Raw genomic sequence first — 16,857 nt, forward strand, 5'->3', positions numbered from 1 at the left:
GCAGTATCATTATTAGTTAGACAAAAAACCATGATCTACTAGATATTTTTGTATCATTGCTAAAAATTAATGTTATATTATGATTCATTTACTCTTTAACAGTCTTTATTTGTAAACTATATTATTGTTCTAGCAATATATTGTTTAGTAGTATTAAGAAATGATTCAAGAACACAATTAGGTGATACAAACAAACTTTACTTAACACTTAATGAATCAGACAGTCCCCATTCATGGAATTGCACAACAGGCAGAAGGCAGGAAGCTTATAGGATAAGGAATAAAAAAAAACAGGGAAGAGGAAAACAGAAGATATCTGATTGGCTGGTGCCACATAGTCAACCTTGTTTGGAGTGAGAAGGAACAAGGAGTAAGTGAGGAGCCTAGAGTTGGCTGGGCGCTTGGGGATTGGCTGACTGGACAGACCCTGTTTCTAGTCAAGCACAGCATTTACAGGGACATGAAAGTTATTATTTTGGTGGCTAACTTGGCGCCCCGGGCGGAAGTGGTTCTGTCTTGGGCCTAGATATTTATGTCAGTGGTGGGAGAATATGAGCCTACTGTGTCCAAATGATTGGTTTGCTTAAAAGAAAGTTTTGTGTAAATTCATGCCAGATTTTTCCTAGAGCCACTGAAGGAAAATATTGAAGTCTAACAGATCATAAAATGACCCACAAAAACTGGTCAGAAATTATTATATTCAGAAAAATAAAAAAATATCTATATAAGGTGGGGCAAAAGTAGGTTTACAATTGTTTGTATGGAAAATAATACAATAACTAGTAAATAATACAAGAATAAACTGTATCACGTACTCACAACCTTAAACCTACTTTTGCCCCATTTTATATATTCCACAAGTAGAGTTGTAATAAGCCTGTTTTTCATGATGGTTGACACATTTGGAAGAGAGATTAAATTTATGAGCTAAAACATCTTGGCTTGTTTTTTATCTTTAGAAATCTGCCTTCACAAAACAGGATAAAAATTATTCTCAAGTAAAAACAATTATTCTCTCAATTGAAATACTAAGTTGATTTTTAAGGTTTTGCTTCCCAGTTTTACTTTCTAATCCCTTGAATGTGTAAGTCAGTTTCTCTTTCGGATGTATCTAGGTGATCTCAAATGTTGTATAATACATTAAGTAATCTTAAATATATACTATAGTAAAAATAAAGATTTCCATAGCCCATACAATATAGGAGGTTTATGTTTAGAAAAATATATTTAATTATTAGTTTTATTTTAGACTACAGGCATATTCCATTTTCCCTGACATTATACATTTTCAAAACGAACAAATCTGCTTGAAAACATGATAATTTAAATGAACGAGTTGGTGTTGTTAAGTATCTTGCCCATTTAACTAATTTATTTTTTTTGCTCTGTGCACTGCAGTCTGTCAGAACTAGCTCAGTTTAATGGATTTGATTAGCTTAAGGTACTTGTCTGAATTAGAACATTAGATACTTAATGTCCAGCATAACCTACTGATAGCTGTGCCTACCTCTGACTCATTCACTTCCTCTGGTGTGTAATAGGTTTTATGCAGTGCACTAGTACTCCTGTTTGCTTGTTAAATTAAGCACTCAACTTAGAATGCATCTGCACTAAAATGACTGGAACCAATTTTCAATCAGTTTAGTATAAAAATGTAAAGTCAAACTCACATACATTGCCTTGGATTTACAAAACCTTAGGCAGGTATTATACAAGTGAAAATGTTGGTGCCTTCATATTTCTCAGAAGCCAGCACCCTACTTTTTAAAAAAAAAAAAAATATAGTATCTTCTAAGAGGGATGAGGTAAGGAATAAAACTGTAAGGAATAAAACTATCAGTCATCAACTGTTAATGTTCTCATTGTAATGAATCTGCAACATGATCTGTATAGTGTGAAAGAACAGTGTTTCACCACAAGCAATAAATCATTTTTTAAAATGTAAACTTGATAGTAAGTAAATTCATTATATTTTGTTATTACTGCTTGAGATTAATAGCTATGATATAAAATATCTTTGTTTTCTCTTTTATTTTCAAAAAGTATTCCAAGTTATTGCAGTCTTAACTGATAATATATACAGGTGTACACTTCAAACTACAAGATACTGATTTTTAGAAGCCACTTAATAAAAATTAAGAACATGCATTTAGTGTAAATCTATATTATATTATTTGAGGCAAAATAAATAGGTTTTATTAGGGAATCTCTAGTTAGTTGCCTGGTAGTTGAGATTTCTAGAATTAGTCATGTGAGGCTATCAATCATTTTATTTGTTGTTAAGTATAGTCAAAGTTGATAGTATCTTAATGCATCTTTATAGGATCTGCAGAGAGAGAAAGTATAACCTATTGCCATGCTTAGTTCTTTAATTATGTGTAAGAATATGGTCTTAGAAGGTAGTGTTTTAGACTAAATAGTGACCACTTGCTACACAGTTTTACATAAGACTTGGCTATAATGTTTTAAAAATTTATTTGGAAATAGCAGTAACAACGTTAATTATATTCATAAAGCCTTGATAAAATAGACTATCTTCTGTGGTTTTGTTTTTCTTTCTCTTTTATTTGAATATGCAGTCGTTTTCATAATAAATGTGTTTTTCTTCATTATATTTAGTATTAACTGAAAATGTATAAAAATTTTCAGATTTCTTTTGTCATCGATAGTAAATTGTAATTATTTTCAATTGACTACTTTCTATTATTTTGTGCTGGTTTACTCTTTTATTATTTAATAAAGATCATACTTATCGATTCTTTTTTCCTCCTAAATTTTGAGACTTAGATATTTGCTAATGTAGAATTCATGTTTTTGCTTTAGGTTTTAAAATGTGTTGAATTTCAAAAATGCAAGATAAATTATTTTGAAATGAAAACAAAAATATAGTATAACCGTTTATTCATTGGACAAATATTGAGCACCTAATGTGCTAGTCACTATTTTAGACACTGATGTAAAACAGTATTTCAGGTTCATTTAAAATTTTGAGTGTGAAGTTTTGGTATTAAGTTACCAAATATTTGGAAGGAAACAACAAAAAAATTACTTTTGTATTCTCATTACTGCTGCCTATTTAATCTTTAGGTAGCTCTTTATGATGAAGAGATAATGGGTTTTTTAATCAGCTAACTTATGTTCTAGTTATGATTATGCCAATTCTGTAGCATAACTTTTATCTCCCTGAGTTCTTCATGAACACATGGAAAACAGAAATTGGATCATTTGTGCTCAGGGATCGCCACTCAGTGATGGAGAAATCCAGAGCAGAGAGCAATTTATTCATATTCATAGTCAGGTCAGTTATATTCCAACAACTCTTCCTTAGCCATCTTTGCTGTCTGCTCCTCCCCTGCCTCCCAGTAATTATTGCAGAGCCGGAGGACTCAGTTCTCTGATCTCGTCCCTTCTCTATTCTGTTCTTATTCCCTAGGTGAGCTAATGTAACTTAATGGTTCCTGACTCATGTTTAAATGTCCCCACTTGGTTGTTCACACTTATCACATCTGAAACAGAACTTTCCATTTCTATCAGGAAAGCAACTCACTCCCAAGTGTTTTCCACCTTTGTCAATGATCACCTTATATAGGGTGTTCAGGCCCCAAACCAAGAAACACCCTTGATCCTCTTCTTTTCTTCACATCACTCGTTCAATCCATTGGCAGTTCTGGCCATTTCAACCTTCAAAACCCTGACTACTTCTTCCTTCCTCTGTCTCTGTCATCTTAGTCATAACACCAGCACCTCTTTCCTGGAGTACACCCTTTTTCCTTCCCTTGCCCTTCTGTAGTTTGTTTTCCACACAGCAACCAGAGGAGTTCTCTCAAAACAAGTCGTATAATGGTATTTTCTTACCCCAAAACCTTCCATTAGCTTCCACAAAACTCTTTAGCATGTTTCACAGTTCTTCTCTGACTTGATGTCCCTATTGCTGTTTTCCTTCTCACTCATTCCCCTCGAGCTCACAGATCTTTTTGGGACTCCCTGGCTTGTTCCTACCTCGGCCTTCGCAGACTACAGACATTTTTCATTTCCTCTTCCTGAAGAGTTCTTCCTTCAGATATGTATTGTTGTTTACGTATCTATATCATTAAAATCAGAAATGTTTTGGAAAATATATATTTTAAAATATAACAGCTCACAAAAAACTGATGTGGTTATAGGCATATAGCCCTGTGTTTGGAGCCCAAAGATTACTATTAATAATTAACAACAATGCAAAAACAAAAAACCGAAAGAAGGCCTGCTGAGTTATGGAAAATGCCACTTGTGAAAAAGGTTCAGGTAAATCTTTTATGAATGGACTCTGAGTCAGTAGTTCCATTAATTATTAGGAAAAAGTCCTGGATGGAATTTGGCCTTTTCCTTGAAAGTTATTACAGATGCTTGGATGCCCCCAAAGAACCAAACAAAATTGCCCCTTAGCTTTAACTCAGGGTTACAGGAACAAGGCATTCTGCCTTGTTATGAAATAACTGATTTTTAAAAATGGAATGTGTGTAGGCAAATGTTAGTAAATATTCTATAAATGTGTGAAGTGTGATTGGGGATTTGTTCAACCAGAATAATTATGTGTATTATTGAAGACAAAATTCAATTAATTAGTATTAATTGGCAATTACTTTTACTGGCACAGTTTTCAGACATTGTTGGCTATTTTAAAGTAAAATTTATTTCTATTTCTGTAAAAATAGCTCACATTTGTAAAATACTTAATAGCCTACAAATGTTTATACACATTATTTTAACCCTTGGATCAACCTTGGGTGAAGTAGGCACTATTATTGCTGCTTTAAGATGAGGAAGTGGAGACTTAGTTCACAGGATTTGCCCTGAATTGCATAACCAGCAGACAGTGTAGTTTGATTTCAGACTTAGGTCTTCTGATCCCGAAACCAGAGCCCCTTCCACAACATAATGCCAAAGTTGAACCAGCCAGAGGAAAACACGTCCGAGACACAGTGGCAGCTCTGTCTTAAGCATATGTGAAGCACTCAGTGTTCCTTGTTGACCTGAGAGATTGATTGACTACAGCTAAGTGTCTTAGGATGCTGAGCAGTCAGTATCTCAGGAACCTGATTGCCGTGGAGTCTGCTTAATATGACCATCTGATTTTCATTGTTTCCTGTAAAAGTAATATGAATTGTTGATGGCAGGAAATTCTAACTAATTTAAGTCGTAGGTGTGTGTAAAAAGATCCAGTGAGTACTTTGATTATTAACTTTATAGGTGCAAAGCAATTTCACCACATTGACATTCTTTTCAAACTAATGAGAATAGTCATTTTCTGGCATATTTCCAATAGAAAAACCATCTTTCAAGGACCAGGCTTCAGAAAGAATCAGGATCTATGGATTACCATTTACTAACAAATTAAGTACAGGATTAACATTAACTCAAGAAAACTCATTATCAGTCTAGAAATTAGTAGAAACTACCAATGAGAATTTTAAACTTTGTATTGGAAATGATTCTTGCCAGTTTTTTTCAACAACCATTTTCCTAAGAAATAATAGGTAGCAAAAACAAGTGTCTTTTTTTTCCTGTTAAATAGAAAAATGTAAACTATTTCATCATTTTGGAAACTCATGTAAAAGCTTAATTAAAAAATGTTTTGAAGGAGGAAGGTGACTATACTATATAGTAGATAAATTTATGAAAAATGTATTTAAATGCCACCTTATGAAATGCACCCTTGTACTTGCTATAGAAGATATTAAAAAGTATAAGAAGAACCCCATTTCCCCCAGAAGCTCATTTGACAGATGTTAGAGATAACACCCACACACACACACCCACACCACACATTTGTGTTGAAAATTTAGATGACAGTATAAGAAATTATGTGGGTCAGCACCGAGTGGTAGATGCAGATAGACGATACATTCTGGAGACACTTGCAGTGCTGATCAGAGTTGCCTTCCTGAGGGACTGTGTAGAGTAAGAAGAATATTCTTGGCAAAAAGTCTGTGAGCAAGTGCCTGTCAATGGGAAAGAACCAGAAACTACTCTCTGAGAGTAGAAATGAAGGACTGGGCTTCAAATAAAACTGGGACTAAGATTATGGAGTCCTTGAAGGAGAAGATAAAGTAAGACTTTTAACATTCAGAATATTTTTCACATTTAAATTGCTATGTAAACAAAATGTCTAAAATTTGTTTTTAAGTATGTACTTTTGCATGTGATATATTATCTATACTGTTTTGCCTCATTTTCTTATTAAAATCCATTTATTCTGTGAGTTATGTTTCTCATCAACAAAGAATAAAATATATTTGAAAATACCCCAAAGAGCAAACTTCTGAATCTGTCACAGAAGATATTTTTCTTCATTTTCAATGAAATAGCTAGCAAAAACTTTATTGATATTAATCCATACTTTTGTTTTAAATGGGAAGTTCGGTCTTTAAGTTAAATGTGGAAAAATATCAAATCAACTGTTTTCTTTCGGGTCTACATTACAGTCTTATACCTGTGTTTTTATGAAAAGAGCAGGTTCTCCTGGGAAGGGATGGAAACCATCAGCAGAGCCTCAAGAGACAGCTTCCCCCTCTAAGGCAGAAGAAAATCTGCACATGGAGCTATAAGTCTTTTCCTTTTCTGAGTAGGAAACTTCATAAAATATTTTTCTGTTCCTTCTTTATGGACTATACAAATGTAAAACTTTTTCCTATGCATTTATTCTGAAATGGCTTGGCTTTTCGGGTAGTCTGTGAGGTTAGCGTGTGCCATTGAGGTATGTGAGTGCAGCTGGAACGTCCCCCAAGATGGCAGAGAACGGGGAACCGCATCTGCAGCGTAGGGCCTGGCATGTAATGAGGGCCTGTGACTGTTTCTTGAACCAACGATGAATGAATCAATGGCTAACGTTAATTACTTACCACCTAGCATGAATAAGGACTTGTTATGCCTTCCTCATGCATCCTTACAACAGCTTCATGTGAACTATACATCCTGGTACCTATCTGTGTGTGTACCCCAGCTGTCCTTTGTAAGTTCCCTCTGAGAGAGGGAGTTACCCATTAAGTGAATCCTGATCAACCAATTACTGCTTTGGATTTTTGCTGCTTGAGCAATTTTGCATCATCTAGAGAATGTCTTGTATATATAGCGTGCCCAAACATTTGTTTAACTAATAAAATAGTATAACTGATTATAAGTATAAATAATCATAGGTAGATATTCAAGCAACAGTTTCTGTTTGACTTTGGAATATGTTATGAATTTCTCAATGCATACTAACTTCCTGGTTTTTTCATAACAGTGGGTTGGTGTTCTTTGAAGAGGCATGACTTAAGTACTTTTAACTTTGTGTTCAAGAAGAGCCTTAAAAGTATCCTTTAGTCATTACACAACAAACACACACCTATTTGATATCTTGTATTATATATTTTATGTACTATTTTACATTGTATTTTTATATATGTAATATATGACATTTTAGAAATAAAATATATTTTACTTTAGGAATATGATACATTCTGTTTGTCTCATACTCTCTAGAGTATGTCATGAGGAAAGAACTTGGTTTTGTTTACCACTCTATCCTTTCATCCAGAAATATGCCTGGCATCAGTAAATGTTGAATTAAAAAGCAAGTGCTTTGAACAGCGTAGTGACTATAATTAACAGAAAGAAAAAGTAAATGCTTTTTCTAATTTTCCATGTAAGTTAGTAAATGTTCTAGTTTAATTAAAAGTCATTAATTTTTAGTGACTGGAAAGCTAGATCTTATTTTTTATTTCCTTTTTTTTTTCCTTCAGGAAGAATCCTCAGCACAAGATAGAATATAGACACAGTACACTTCCAGGTAAGAAATTTTACTAAAGGGAATTCTAAATGAAACCTTCAAATGAATCTACTATTAAACCTACATAGTTTCCAGTGATTATGATTTTTCCCCAAAATTTCTTCTATGAATTTGTTGAATTTCTAATTTTAATAATTTTTCTTTGATTAAAAAAATGTAAAATTTTTACATACCAAATATTTTCTGCAATCATTATATAATAATATATATTTGTCTTTGTATCTGTTAGGATTCTTTTCTTTGTAAGTCCCTGAAGACAAAATTAAAAATTGGTCTAAACAGTAAAGAGAACTTACTTCTATAACTGAAAAATCCAAATATAAATCTGCATTTAGACATAATTTATGCTTTGGCTCATTAATATTCTTAATAATGTCACCAGTGACCCAACTTTCTTTCATCATTCTGTCTTTAGATGGGTCAATATTATCCTAAGACTGACTTCTCCCCTGTCCTTATTCAGCTGGGATGATAAGCACCCATTTCTACATTTTAGGGGAGAGAGAGAGAGAGAGAGAGAGAGAGAGAAAATAAACATTAAGTCATACTATTTCTAGGAAAAAAAATTATAAAATTAACTTTTTTTTTTTTTAACTGGCTTAGGTCACATTCTTTCTCTTGGATTGTTTACTGTGGACACTGATGAGTTTGTACCAGCCTTGGAACCAGGGTAGAGTCACCTCCTTCAGAACCACAAGGATCCCCAATAAAAATTAAAGTTTTGGGGAAAGGAGAAGGAGGGGATATAGACACTAGACAAGCAACGATCAAATGTCCATCAGTCCTATTTACATCAGTCTGTTTTACCTTCTGTTTTTCCTACATCTGAATTCTAATGTTTTTTTCCCTGAACAAATTCTGGCTTCTTTGTATCATTGCCAGAGGCCAGTTCAGTGCACAACATTTCTGCCCACAGTGAGAGAATAAAATGCATACTATCCAGGCTATGCCTGCGTGTATCTGTATGTGTATAAACACAACCAACTTGTAACCAAGGGATAAAAACAATTAATTTCACCATTGGGAATTCCATTTGATGTCTCTGACTGAAACACACTTTAGTACTATAGTACTCCAGATACCAGTATACTCATTTTATCTGGAAGTTATATGTTATACTTTTTTTTTTTACTGAGGCTGCATCCAATGATGTGTGTTTATGGTTCTTAACTTCCTTTCCAGCAATGATATAATAATACTGATTAAAATTATATTTTATTGATGAAGGTTAGCATTGTTCCATGAAAAGAACGTTTGACACATCTGTGTATCTGCCCAGAAATAAGAACCGTTTTCCTAAACACTATCAACATGTATCATATGGCACAGTTAAAAATGTCTGAATTTTCTTGGAAAGTCTCTTTGAAGTATGTTCTGTATGAAGGACATATTTTGAGAACAATGGATTTTTAAAGAAAATCTTTTTATTTCATCGGTAAACAGTTTTTTAAGGAAGTATAGATATTATGAAGCAACAGTTTAGCCTTATATTTTTTAAGTACTTTCCAGAGTTGTTATGTAGCAGCATAATTAGAACATCCCTTCCTACTCTAAAACCTATAAACTTAAGGTATCTGGAGTATTTTCAATATTAATTTAAATACTGAGTTCTCATATTCTTTAACTTAGTGATATCTGACATAATTCTAATATACTTGCCTTCCCGTTTCCCACATCCTTAACGTTTAACATTACCCAAGTTCTCATTTATGTAATGGTTCATTAACTCGTGCACTCACTCTACATCTAACAAGGGAGCAAAGTCACAGAGAGACAGGAGATGCGCTAACACCGGGAGGAAGGAGGGAGCGCCTCGTGCCGAGGTTGTCAGGGTACACCAGTTGTGGGGACTGTAAGTGAAGTGGGTCTTCAGGGTGCTAGGATTTCAGTCATCTTTGTTCCATAGCTTGTGGTGGGTGGGCTTAGGACATCCAAGATGAAATGAGTGATAGATCACTTAAGGACATCAAGATAGAAGATGGTTAAGTTGTGTTTGGAGTTAGCAAGTGGATTGGTTTAACTGACACGGAGTCTCTAGTTCCCATGGGTGACACTGAAAGGGTATATTGAGGCCAGGTTATAAAAGCTTGTAAAAGCTAGAACACAGGTGTGGATGGATCGGCAAATAATGGTGAGCTAGTTTTACCCAAATGAAGCCGGTGACGACGAGCCGTCTGTATCAGAGTCGGGAAGCCTTCTGCAGATTAGTTCGGTAGTTGAATAAAGTGCCGGAATTAGGCCATCGTGAGAGTGGAGAGGTGGGATTGGGTAAGAGTGAGATTTGAAACAAGTTTTGCCAACTGATTGGTTATAGTGTGGGGGCTGGCGTGAGGTAAAGGAAATAAAGATGACTCAGGATGAAAGTACGAATTATCAGGAGACTGGGGCTGACATTTATGTGTAATAGGTCAGATTTTAAAAAATTAAACATTGAGGTGGGGTATCATCACTATATAATGAGACACTATAATTTAATATAATACTATAGACCAAATACTATAGAATTTCATGGTATAAAATAACAGCATTAAACTCTTACTATTTAATTTCTTATTTGTAGCACACCTAAAACACTTCCGTCTATTAGGTTCTTCCACATATGTCACCATTTATAGCATGTGTTCTGTTTTGTAGGTTTGACTGCTGTCATCTGTTAAGCTTCTTGTATATCTGATTGGTTTAAAATTTCACTAACTTTCCACACTTTTTCTGAGTGCTGTGATTTTGGCACAAGATACTGAACACAAGAGTAATTAGTGCCAGGACATATTTATTTTATATTTTCTTAACTACCTTACCCATTGACAGCATTTAAAAGTAATTATCTCCAGCATTTTATCACCTGATTATTGGAGGCATTCTTTCTGGCTTTTATTATTATGTGATGTACATTATTATTCTAGGCAGTCAGTACCATTCATGGTTGAAATTTTAGAATGCTATGCTAATAGTTTTAATATTCAGTAATCTCTAGTTTTGCAGTTGTATGTACATGTGCTTATATATATTATTTTCTTAAGAAATAAAAACCAAAAGATCTAGAAAGAAAGCTATTAATGAATGTTAGTGGAACTTAAATGGAGTTGTATAAACTGCTCCTTAGTGTGGAGAAAATAAAGAGGTTTTAGAATATAAAAAGGCCAGGGCAATGGTATTTTTAAAAGAAATAAGTTTTATGTATAGTACAGTTAATCAGAATTACACAAACTGCTTTTTCAAAGCAAAAAATGAGTATCCAACAAGCAGTTTGGTACGTTAAGCTATAAGACTGCTCTGAGGTGGCTGTCATCATAGATCTTAATGTCAGAAAACGATTTGGAAAAACCAGCAATTTGATAACACCTTTCCTCTGTGTAAAAATCAGTGTTTCTCTCAACATCATGTGATACAATGTACTCTTCAGTAGCTCTGCAGACTTCATTCTTAGGATAGAAATTGACATTGAAATTTTACATTGTAAAGGAAATGTTAGATACAAATTTTGGAATTGTCATTATGATATTATAAATCCCACTGCGTAATGAGAAAAGTCAGAAATTACTACATATTAATATCAAATAGTTAATATCATGTTGTTTTAAACATGTTAAACAGTTTGCTATTTTTCTAAAGGTTGTTATTTTTCATTATGGTTGTCCAATGTCACCCATCAGTTTTTTAAAATAAGTAACAGCCTATTTCTTTTGTGCTGCTTTCAAGTAGTTAAACTCTCAGTCCCTCCCCACACTTCATATTAGTTCATTGATTTGTAGAGAAAATGAAAATTTTTACTATGGCCTTAAAATTAGAACTTTAGAGTCAGAAAGGCTCTTTGAGGTCATTTAGTCATGTAATCCTTTGCCTCACAGATGAAACAACTTACAAACACACACGTAACCCAGACACCACACAAAACAAAAACTCCACAAAAAAACGTATGCATACCACACAAACACCAAACAAGCACACATACCAGTGAAACACACACACCACACAAACACACACACCACATAATACACACCACAAAAACATGTATACCATACACAATAAGAAGCATACTAAATGGCTGCCATCAACAAATCATCAAACAACAAGGGCTGGCGAGGGTGTGGAAAAAAGGGGACTCTAGTACACTGCTGGTGGGAATGCAGACTGGTGCAGCCACTACGGAAAACACTATGGTGTTTCCTCAAAAAGTTAAAAATTGAACTGCCATTTGACCCAGTGATCCCACTTCTAGGAATATATCCTAAAAAGCCTGAAACACCAATCAGAAAGAATATGTGTACCCCTATGTTCATAGCAGCACTACTTACAATAGCTAAGATCTGGAAACAGCCCAAGTGTCCATCAATAGATGAGTGGATAAAAAAGCTGTGGTACATATACACAATGGAGTACTGTGCAGTTGTAAGAAACAGAGATCTCTTATCCTTTGAGACGACGTGGAGGGACCTGGAGAGTATTATCCGAAGCGAAACAAGCCAATGAGAGAAAGACAATTATCACATGATCTCACTTATTTGTGGAATATAATGAACAAAACAAACTGATGAATAAAATAGACCCGGAGACATAGAAGTAGGGTACAGACTGAGAAACCTCAGAAGGGGAGGGGGGGAGATAAACCACAGAACTTATATGCATGTATGTGTAACCAATGGACATAGACAACAATGCTGGGGACAGGGTGGGTATCGGGAGGAGGGTGTCAATGGGGGAAAAAGGAGAAACATCTGTAACAAAAATAAATTAATAAAAAAAAGAAGCATACTAAACAATCAAACATCACACAAGCACAAAAAGAAACACAAATAATACACACCACAGTAAAAAACACATCACCAAAACACCATACAACACACAAACAAGTGCAATAAACAAACAAGAACACAAAGCACACAACCAGAAGAAAAGCTCAAACATCACACAAGCACACACAAATCACATGAGCACACACACAGTACACAATGCATACAGAACACACATAACAATAACACTACAAAACACACATACAGTTGTCCCTCGTTTATCGCAGTTAATCAGTTCCAGACTCTACCGTGATAAATGAATTTCCGCGAAGTAGGATTCTTTATATAGTACACAAAAACACAACACACAAGTAATCAAACAACAACAACAAAAACAGCACGCAAACACATTATATATAGACACACATACCACATAAACTCTGCAGCAGCACAGACCTCCCAGGCACGCAACACATCACATACACAACACACACATCACACAAGGCCATATTAATGAGAAGAATACTATTTGTTTCCTAAAAACAATTGTTTGTATCTATCAAATCATCATTTATATTTCATTCTTACATTTACACATTCTGGTTTTTTAACTTTCAGTAGATTTCCACAGAACTAAATAATGTGAAACCATTTGTTTAAAAGCCCAATGGATAGCGTTTTCTTATATTACCATTAGCTTATTTGAAATATAATTGTAGAGTATGTCTGAGAAATGAGAAGTGAGCCTGATTTTTCCAAGTCAAAGTAGCTTGTTCTCCCTGAGTTTATTCTCTTTCTCTTAAACCATGTGCTTTTTAAAGACTTTTTGTTGGGTGAGGGGGATGGATGACCACATAGAAACAACACCACCTACCAGCAAGATGTTTCTATTTCTCTTTCCTTCTCCCTTTCTCTCTCTCTAAAATCAATAAAGGGAAAAATAAAAATAAAAATATAAATTTCTGGGCTGTGAAAGTTGAGAGAACAGCTAAATTAATTTCTTTGTTATCATCTTTATTTTTTTCCCCATTAAATTCCATGAGTTTCATTTAAGTTTTATCTATCTATTGCATGTGAATATTTTAGGAAGACGTTAACTAAAGCATATGTGAAAGTATGTACATTATAATTTTTACCCATACATTTGCTCTTTTTTTTTTTTAATATGTTTTTATTGATTTTTAAGGGAGAGAGAGATAGAAACATTGATTGGCTGCCTCCTGCACACCCCCTGCTGGGGATTGAACCTGCAACCCCGGCATGTGCCCTGACCAGGAATTGGACTGGGACCGCCCAGTCCATGGGACAGTGCTCAATCCACTGAGCCACACTGGCCGGGCCCATACATTTGCTCTTTGTCACAGGGATTGTCTTCTGCCTTCAGAATATTTCCAAAGAGCATCATCCTACTTGTTTCTTAAATGCTCACATCTTCCCAGAGTGTTTCACTGCCTTATTTTAAACCAACTCTGTTGCTCACTGTATAAAGAATATAAAACAGAGTGGAATGAGGGAAGAAATCAATTTGGAGACAGAAGAATTCTAATATTGTAACATTAATTAGAAATCTGTAAATTCTAATGGCTGTTACCATTGTACTCTTACTTTTAGGATGAACTGTAGAATATCATAGATCTATAAACTAAACTTTCCAAAGTCTGTAAACTTATATCTCCTCCTTTGATCGCAACCCTCGTGTGTCAGTCAGATTGTGTTAGGCTTGTTGTGATGACCCCCAAGTTTCAGTGCCTTACACAGAACTGAGATGTATTTTTTCATTTCCAGCTGCGTGTTGGCTGTGGCCTTGTCCCAGCTTAGAATTCAGGCCGAAGGATCAGCCCCTGCCTGGGACCCGCTGTTCGCACAGCACAGGGGAAATAACATTAGAACCACAGAAAGGCTCTGAAAGCTTGTCCTTGGAAGGGCCACACGCCACTTCCACTTAATTTTTTTGTTCAAGTCTGGTGTCACCGGGAGTGAAGAAATACAATCCTATCACAGGGAGGGGCACTGAATAACTGCGACAAAAATATATTCTATCTCAGAAGATGGGGTAGCCTGGCTATGATTACGATATTATAAAGCAACCATTATTATGAATCTCATGGGACATGTTAGTCTCAGGAGCCTCATGATAAGAAAAGCTAGAAATAAAAAATAGCAAGTGGTCATTTTAGTCTTCCATCTAGATATTTGTAGTGATTGGCTATGTATTAAGTAAAACTAACTTTTCTTGACAGAGAAGGACATATTACAGTTAGCCATCTCTAGTCCCAGGTGGAGTGGCAGTTTATGTGTGTGTACCAAACTTCTGTTTTTCAGTGAGAAGCCTTGTAGATGACGATGGTGGGCAACCCAATGACTATGACCTGAATGACAGCTTTCTAGATGATGAAGAAGAAGAGTATGAGCCAACGGATGAAGATTCTGACTGGGAACCCGGGAAGGAGGACGGAGAGAAGGAAGATATGGAAGAGCTTTTGAAAGAAGCAAAAACGTTTATGAAAAGAAAGAAGTAACTTTTTTCTGCAATAATACATGGCTCACATTTACTCTTTATAGAAAGATATTCAGGAACTAAGGAGGCACTTAAGTGATAATTGTTTTCTTTTCTATAGTTAGGACTTTATGATGAACTCTTTGCAAATGAAACATTGAAACATCAGCCTTCAGTATAGTGTCTGGAATTTGTTCTGTTGTTTCGCTTCTTCCATCCTGCTTAAAGAATCTAGAAATGGAAAGTAGACAGAGTTAAAGACAAGCACTTGATATTTTTTCATGTACTTTGTTGGTTATAAACACTAAAAAGCCATAGTTTGCACAAAACTTTGGTCGTTTTCTTCTGTTTTCCAACGATTCTGTCTTTATAGAAAACTATGCAGGTATAACCAGACAAATGACATCATAGGTGGAGAAGCATGGCTCTTTTCATTGCTATTGAAGTAATTCTTCAAGCCGGACCAGGCTTTAAAAATGACAGCTGTCCTAAACAGCTATTATTTTTCTGGTGTCCTAGATGCAAGCTTTGCATTTCATTGACTACTTTTGTTCTTTGAAACTTGGGGAAATTAGTCCCAAATGGATATTAAAATGGATTTCACAGGACTATAGAAGGGAAATGTTTTTCTCGTGGGAAATGTTTTGTGCCACATCTGTAACTTAACTGTGTGTCTGAGTTTAAAGGTGGAACAACTCCAAGAATTGGACAGTTGTGTTTCAAATGAAAGTCCTACCGATTATCTTAACTTTCAATGTACTGTCCTTATAGTAAGAATATAGAAATGATTTTTGACCATAATTTTCTCAGATGACCTTAGTTCTTTCATCCTCAGACGAAGGTGGCGAGCCGCCTGCCAGTGTTGGAGAGTCTGCCTTTTATTTGTTCTCCAGTGTCATGGACTTTATCTCTGGATCTCTGTCCTTAAGCTCCTTTAGGTCCCATAACATTCTCATCTTAGGTGACTTAGAATTTTTGAAAATTTAGTTTAAAGTCTTTGATAATAGTTGGGTATATGTACACCATGCAGTAGGTATAGTGTTAAAATAATAAGTCACTGAAACAAAAGTATCCTTGTTAAACACTAATATTTTCTATTCTATGAGAACCTATAAATTTATATCTTAAAAGAGCAATACAGATTTGTAATGGTTTTCTTAGTGTTTTTATTGTTTTAATTAATTTATTTTTTAAATCCTCACCCGAGGATATTTCTTCATTGATTCAGATAGAGTGGGAGGGAGGGTGAGAGAGAGAGAGAGAGAGAGAGAGAAGAGAGAGAGAAACATCGATGTGAGAGACACACCAGTTAGCTGCCTCCTGCATGACCCCAACCAGGGCTGGGGATCGAACCGCAACCAAGGTACATGCTCTTGACAGGAACTGAAACCACAACTCTTTTGTCCAGGCTGTCGCTCCAACTGCTGAGCCAAATGGCCAGGACTCTTAGTGTTTAAATATCTTTCCAAGTAATTGCATACTATTACAATTTATTTAAACTGTGGCAGAGCAAGATAAATATTTCTATAGACTATTAGTACCTATATTCCTACTTTTCCTCTGTTGTTATTTGGGAACTCATTTTTCCCTCCTAATGTCCCTTTAGTCTTGAGAGCTTGACAAGCCTTTGAAAAAAATCTCTGAGCCTATTCTCATCTCCGCACTAACTTAATCCTTAAAGTGTTTCTAATCACAGATATATCCCAAGGGAACTGAGCACGTGTCCACAGAGAAGAACTTGGACACAATGTCCATAGAGCATTACTATTTACATTTACTACAGTAAAAAAGTAGAAGCACCTCAGTGTCCATCAGCTGGT

The 16,857-nt window shown here is 35.1% G+C and overlaps 1 protein-coding gene across 4 annotated transcripts in view; it reads left to right on the forward strand.

Moving 5' to 3' along the window:
- Positions 1 to 15,276, forward strand: part of APLF (aprataxin and PNKP like factor) — an 83,060-nt gene extending 67,784 nt beyond the window's left edge. The window contains exons 9-10 of one of the 4 annotated variants that reach the window (XM_036262735.1): positions 7,764 to 7,810; positions 14,863 to 15,274. In XM_036262735.1, the coding sequence (XP_036118628.1) occupies positions 7,764 to 7,810; positions 14,863 to 15,059 (244 nt within the window). In that variant the 3' untranslated portion in view covers positions 15,060 to 15,274. Of the gene's footprint in view, positions 1 to 7,763; positions 7,811 to 8,413; positions 8,500 to 14,862 lie in introns of those variants that run through there. The other 3 variants (XM_036262737.1, XM_036262738.1, XM_036262736.1) reach the window with 3 other exon arrangements.
- The last annotated feature ends 1,581 nt before the right edge of the window (positions 15,277 to 16,857 follow it).

This window comes from Molossus molossus, unplaced genomic scaffold (genome assembly GCF_014108415.1).
Source record: "Molossus molossus isolate mMolMol1 unplaced genomic scaffold, mMolMol1.p scaffold_m16_p_15, whole genome shotgun sequence".
Taxonomy (NCBI): domain Eukaryota; kingdom Metazoa; phylum Chordata; class Mammalia; order Chiroptera; family Molossidae; genus Molossus; species Molossus molossus.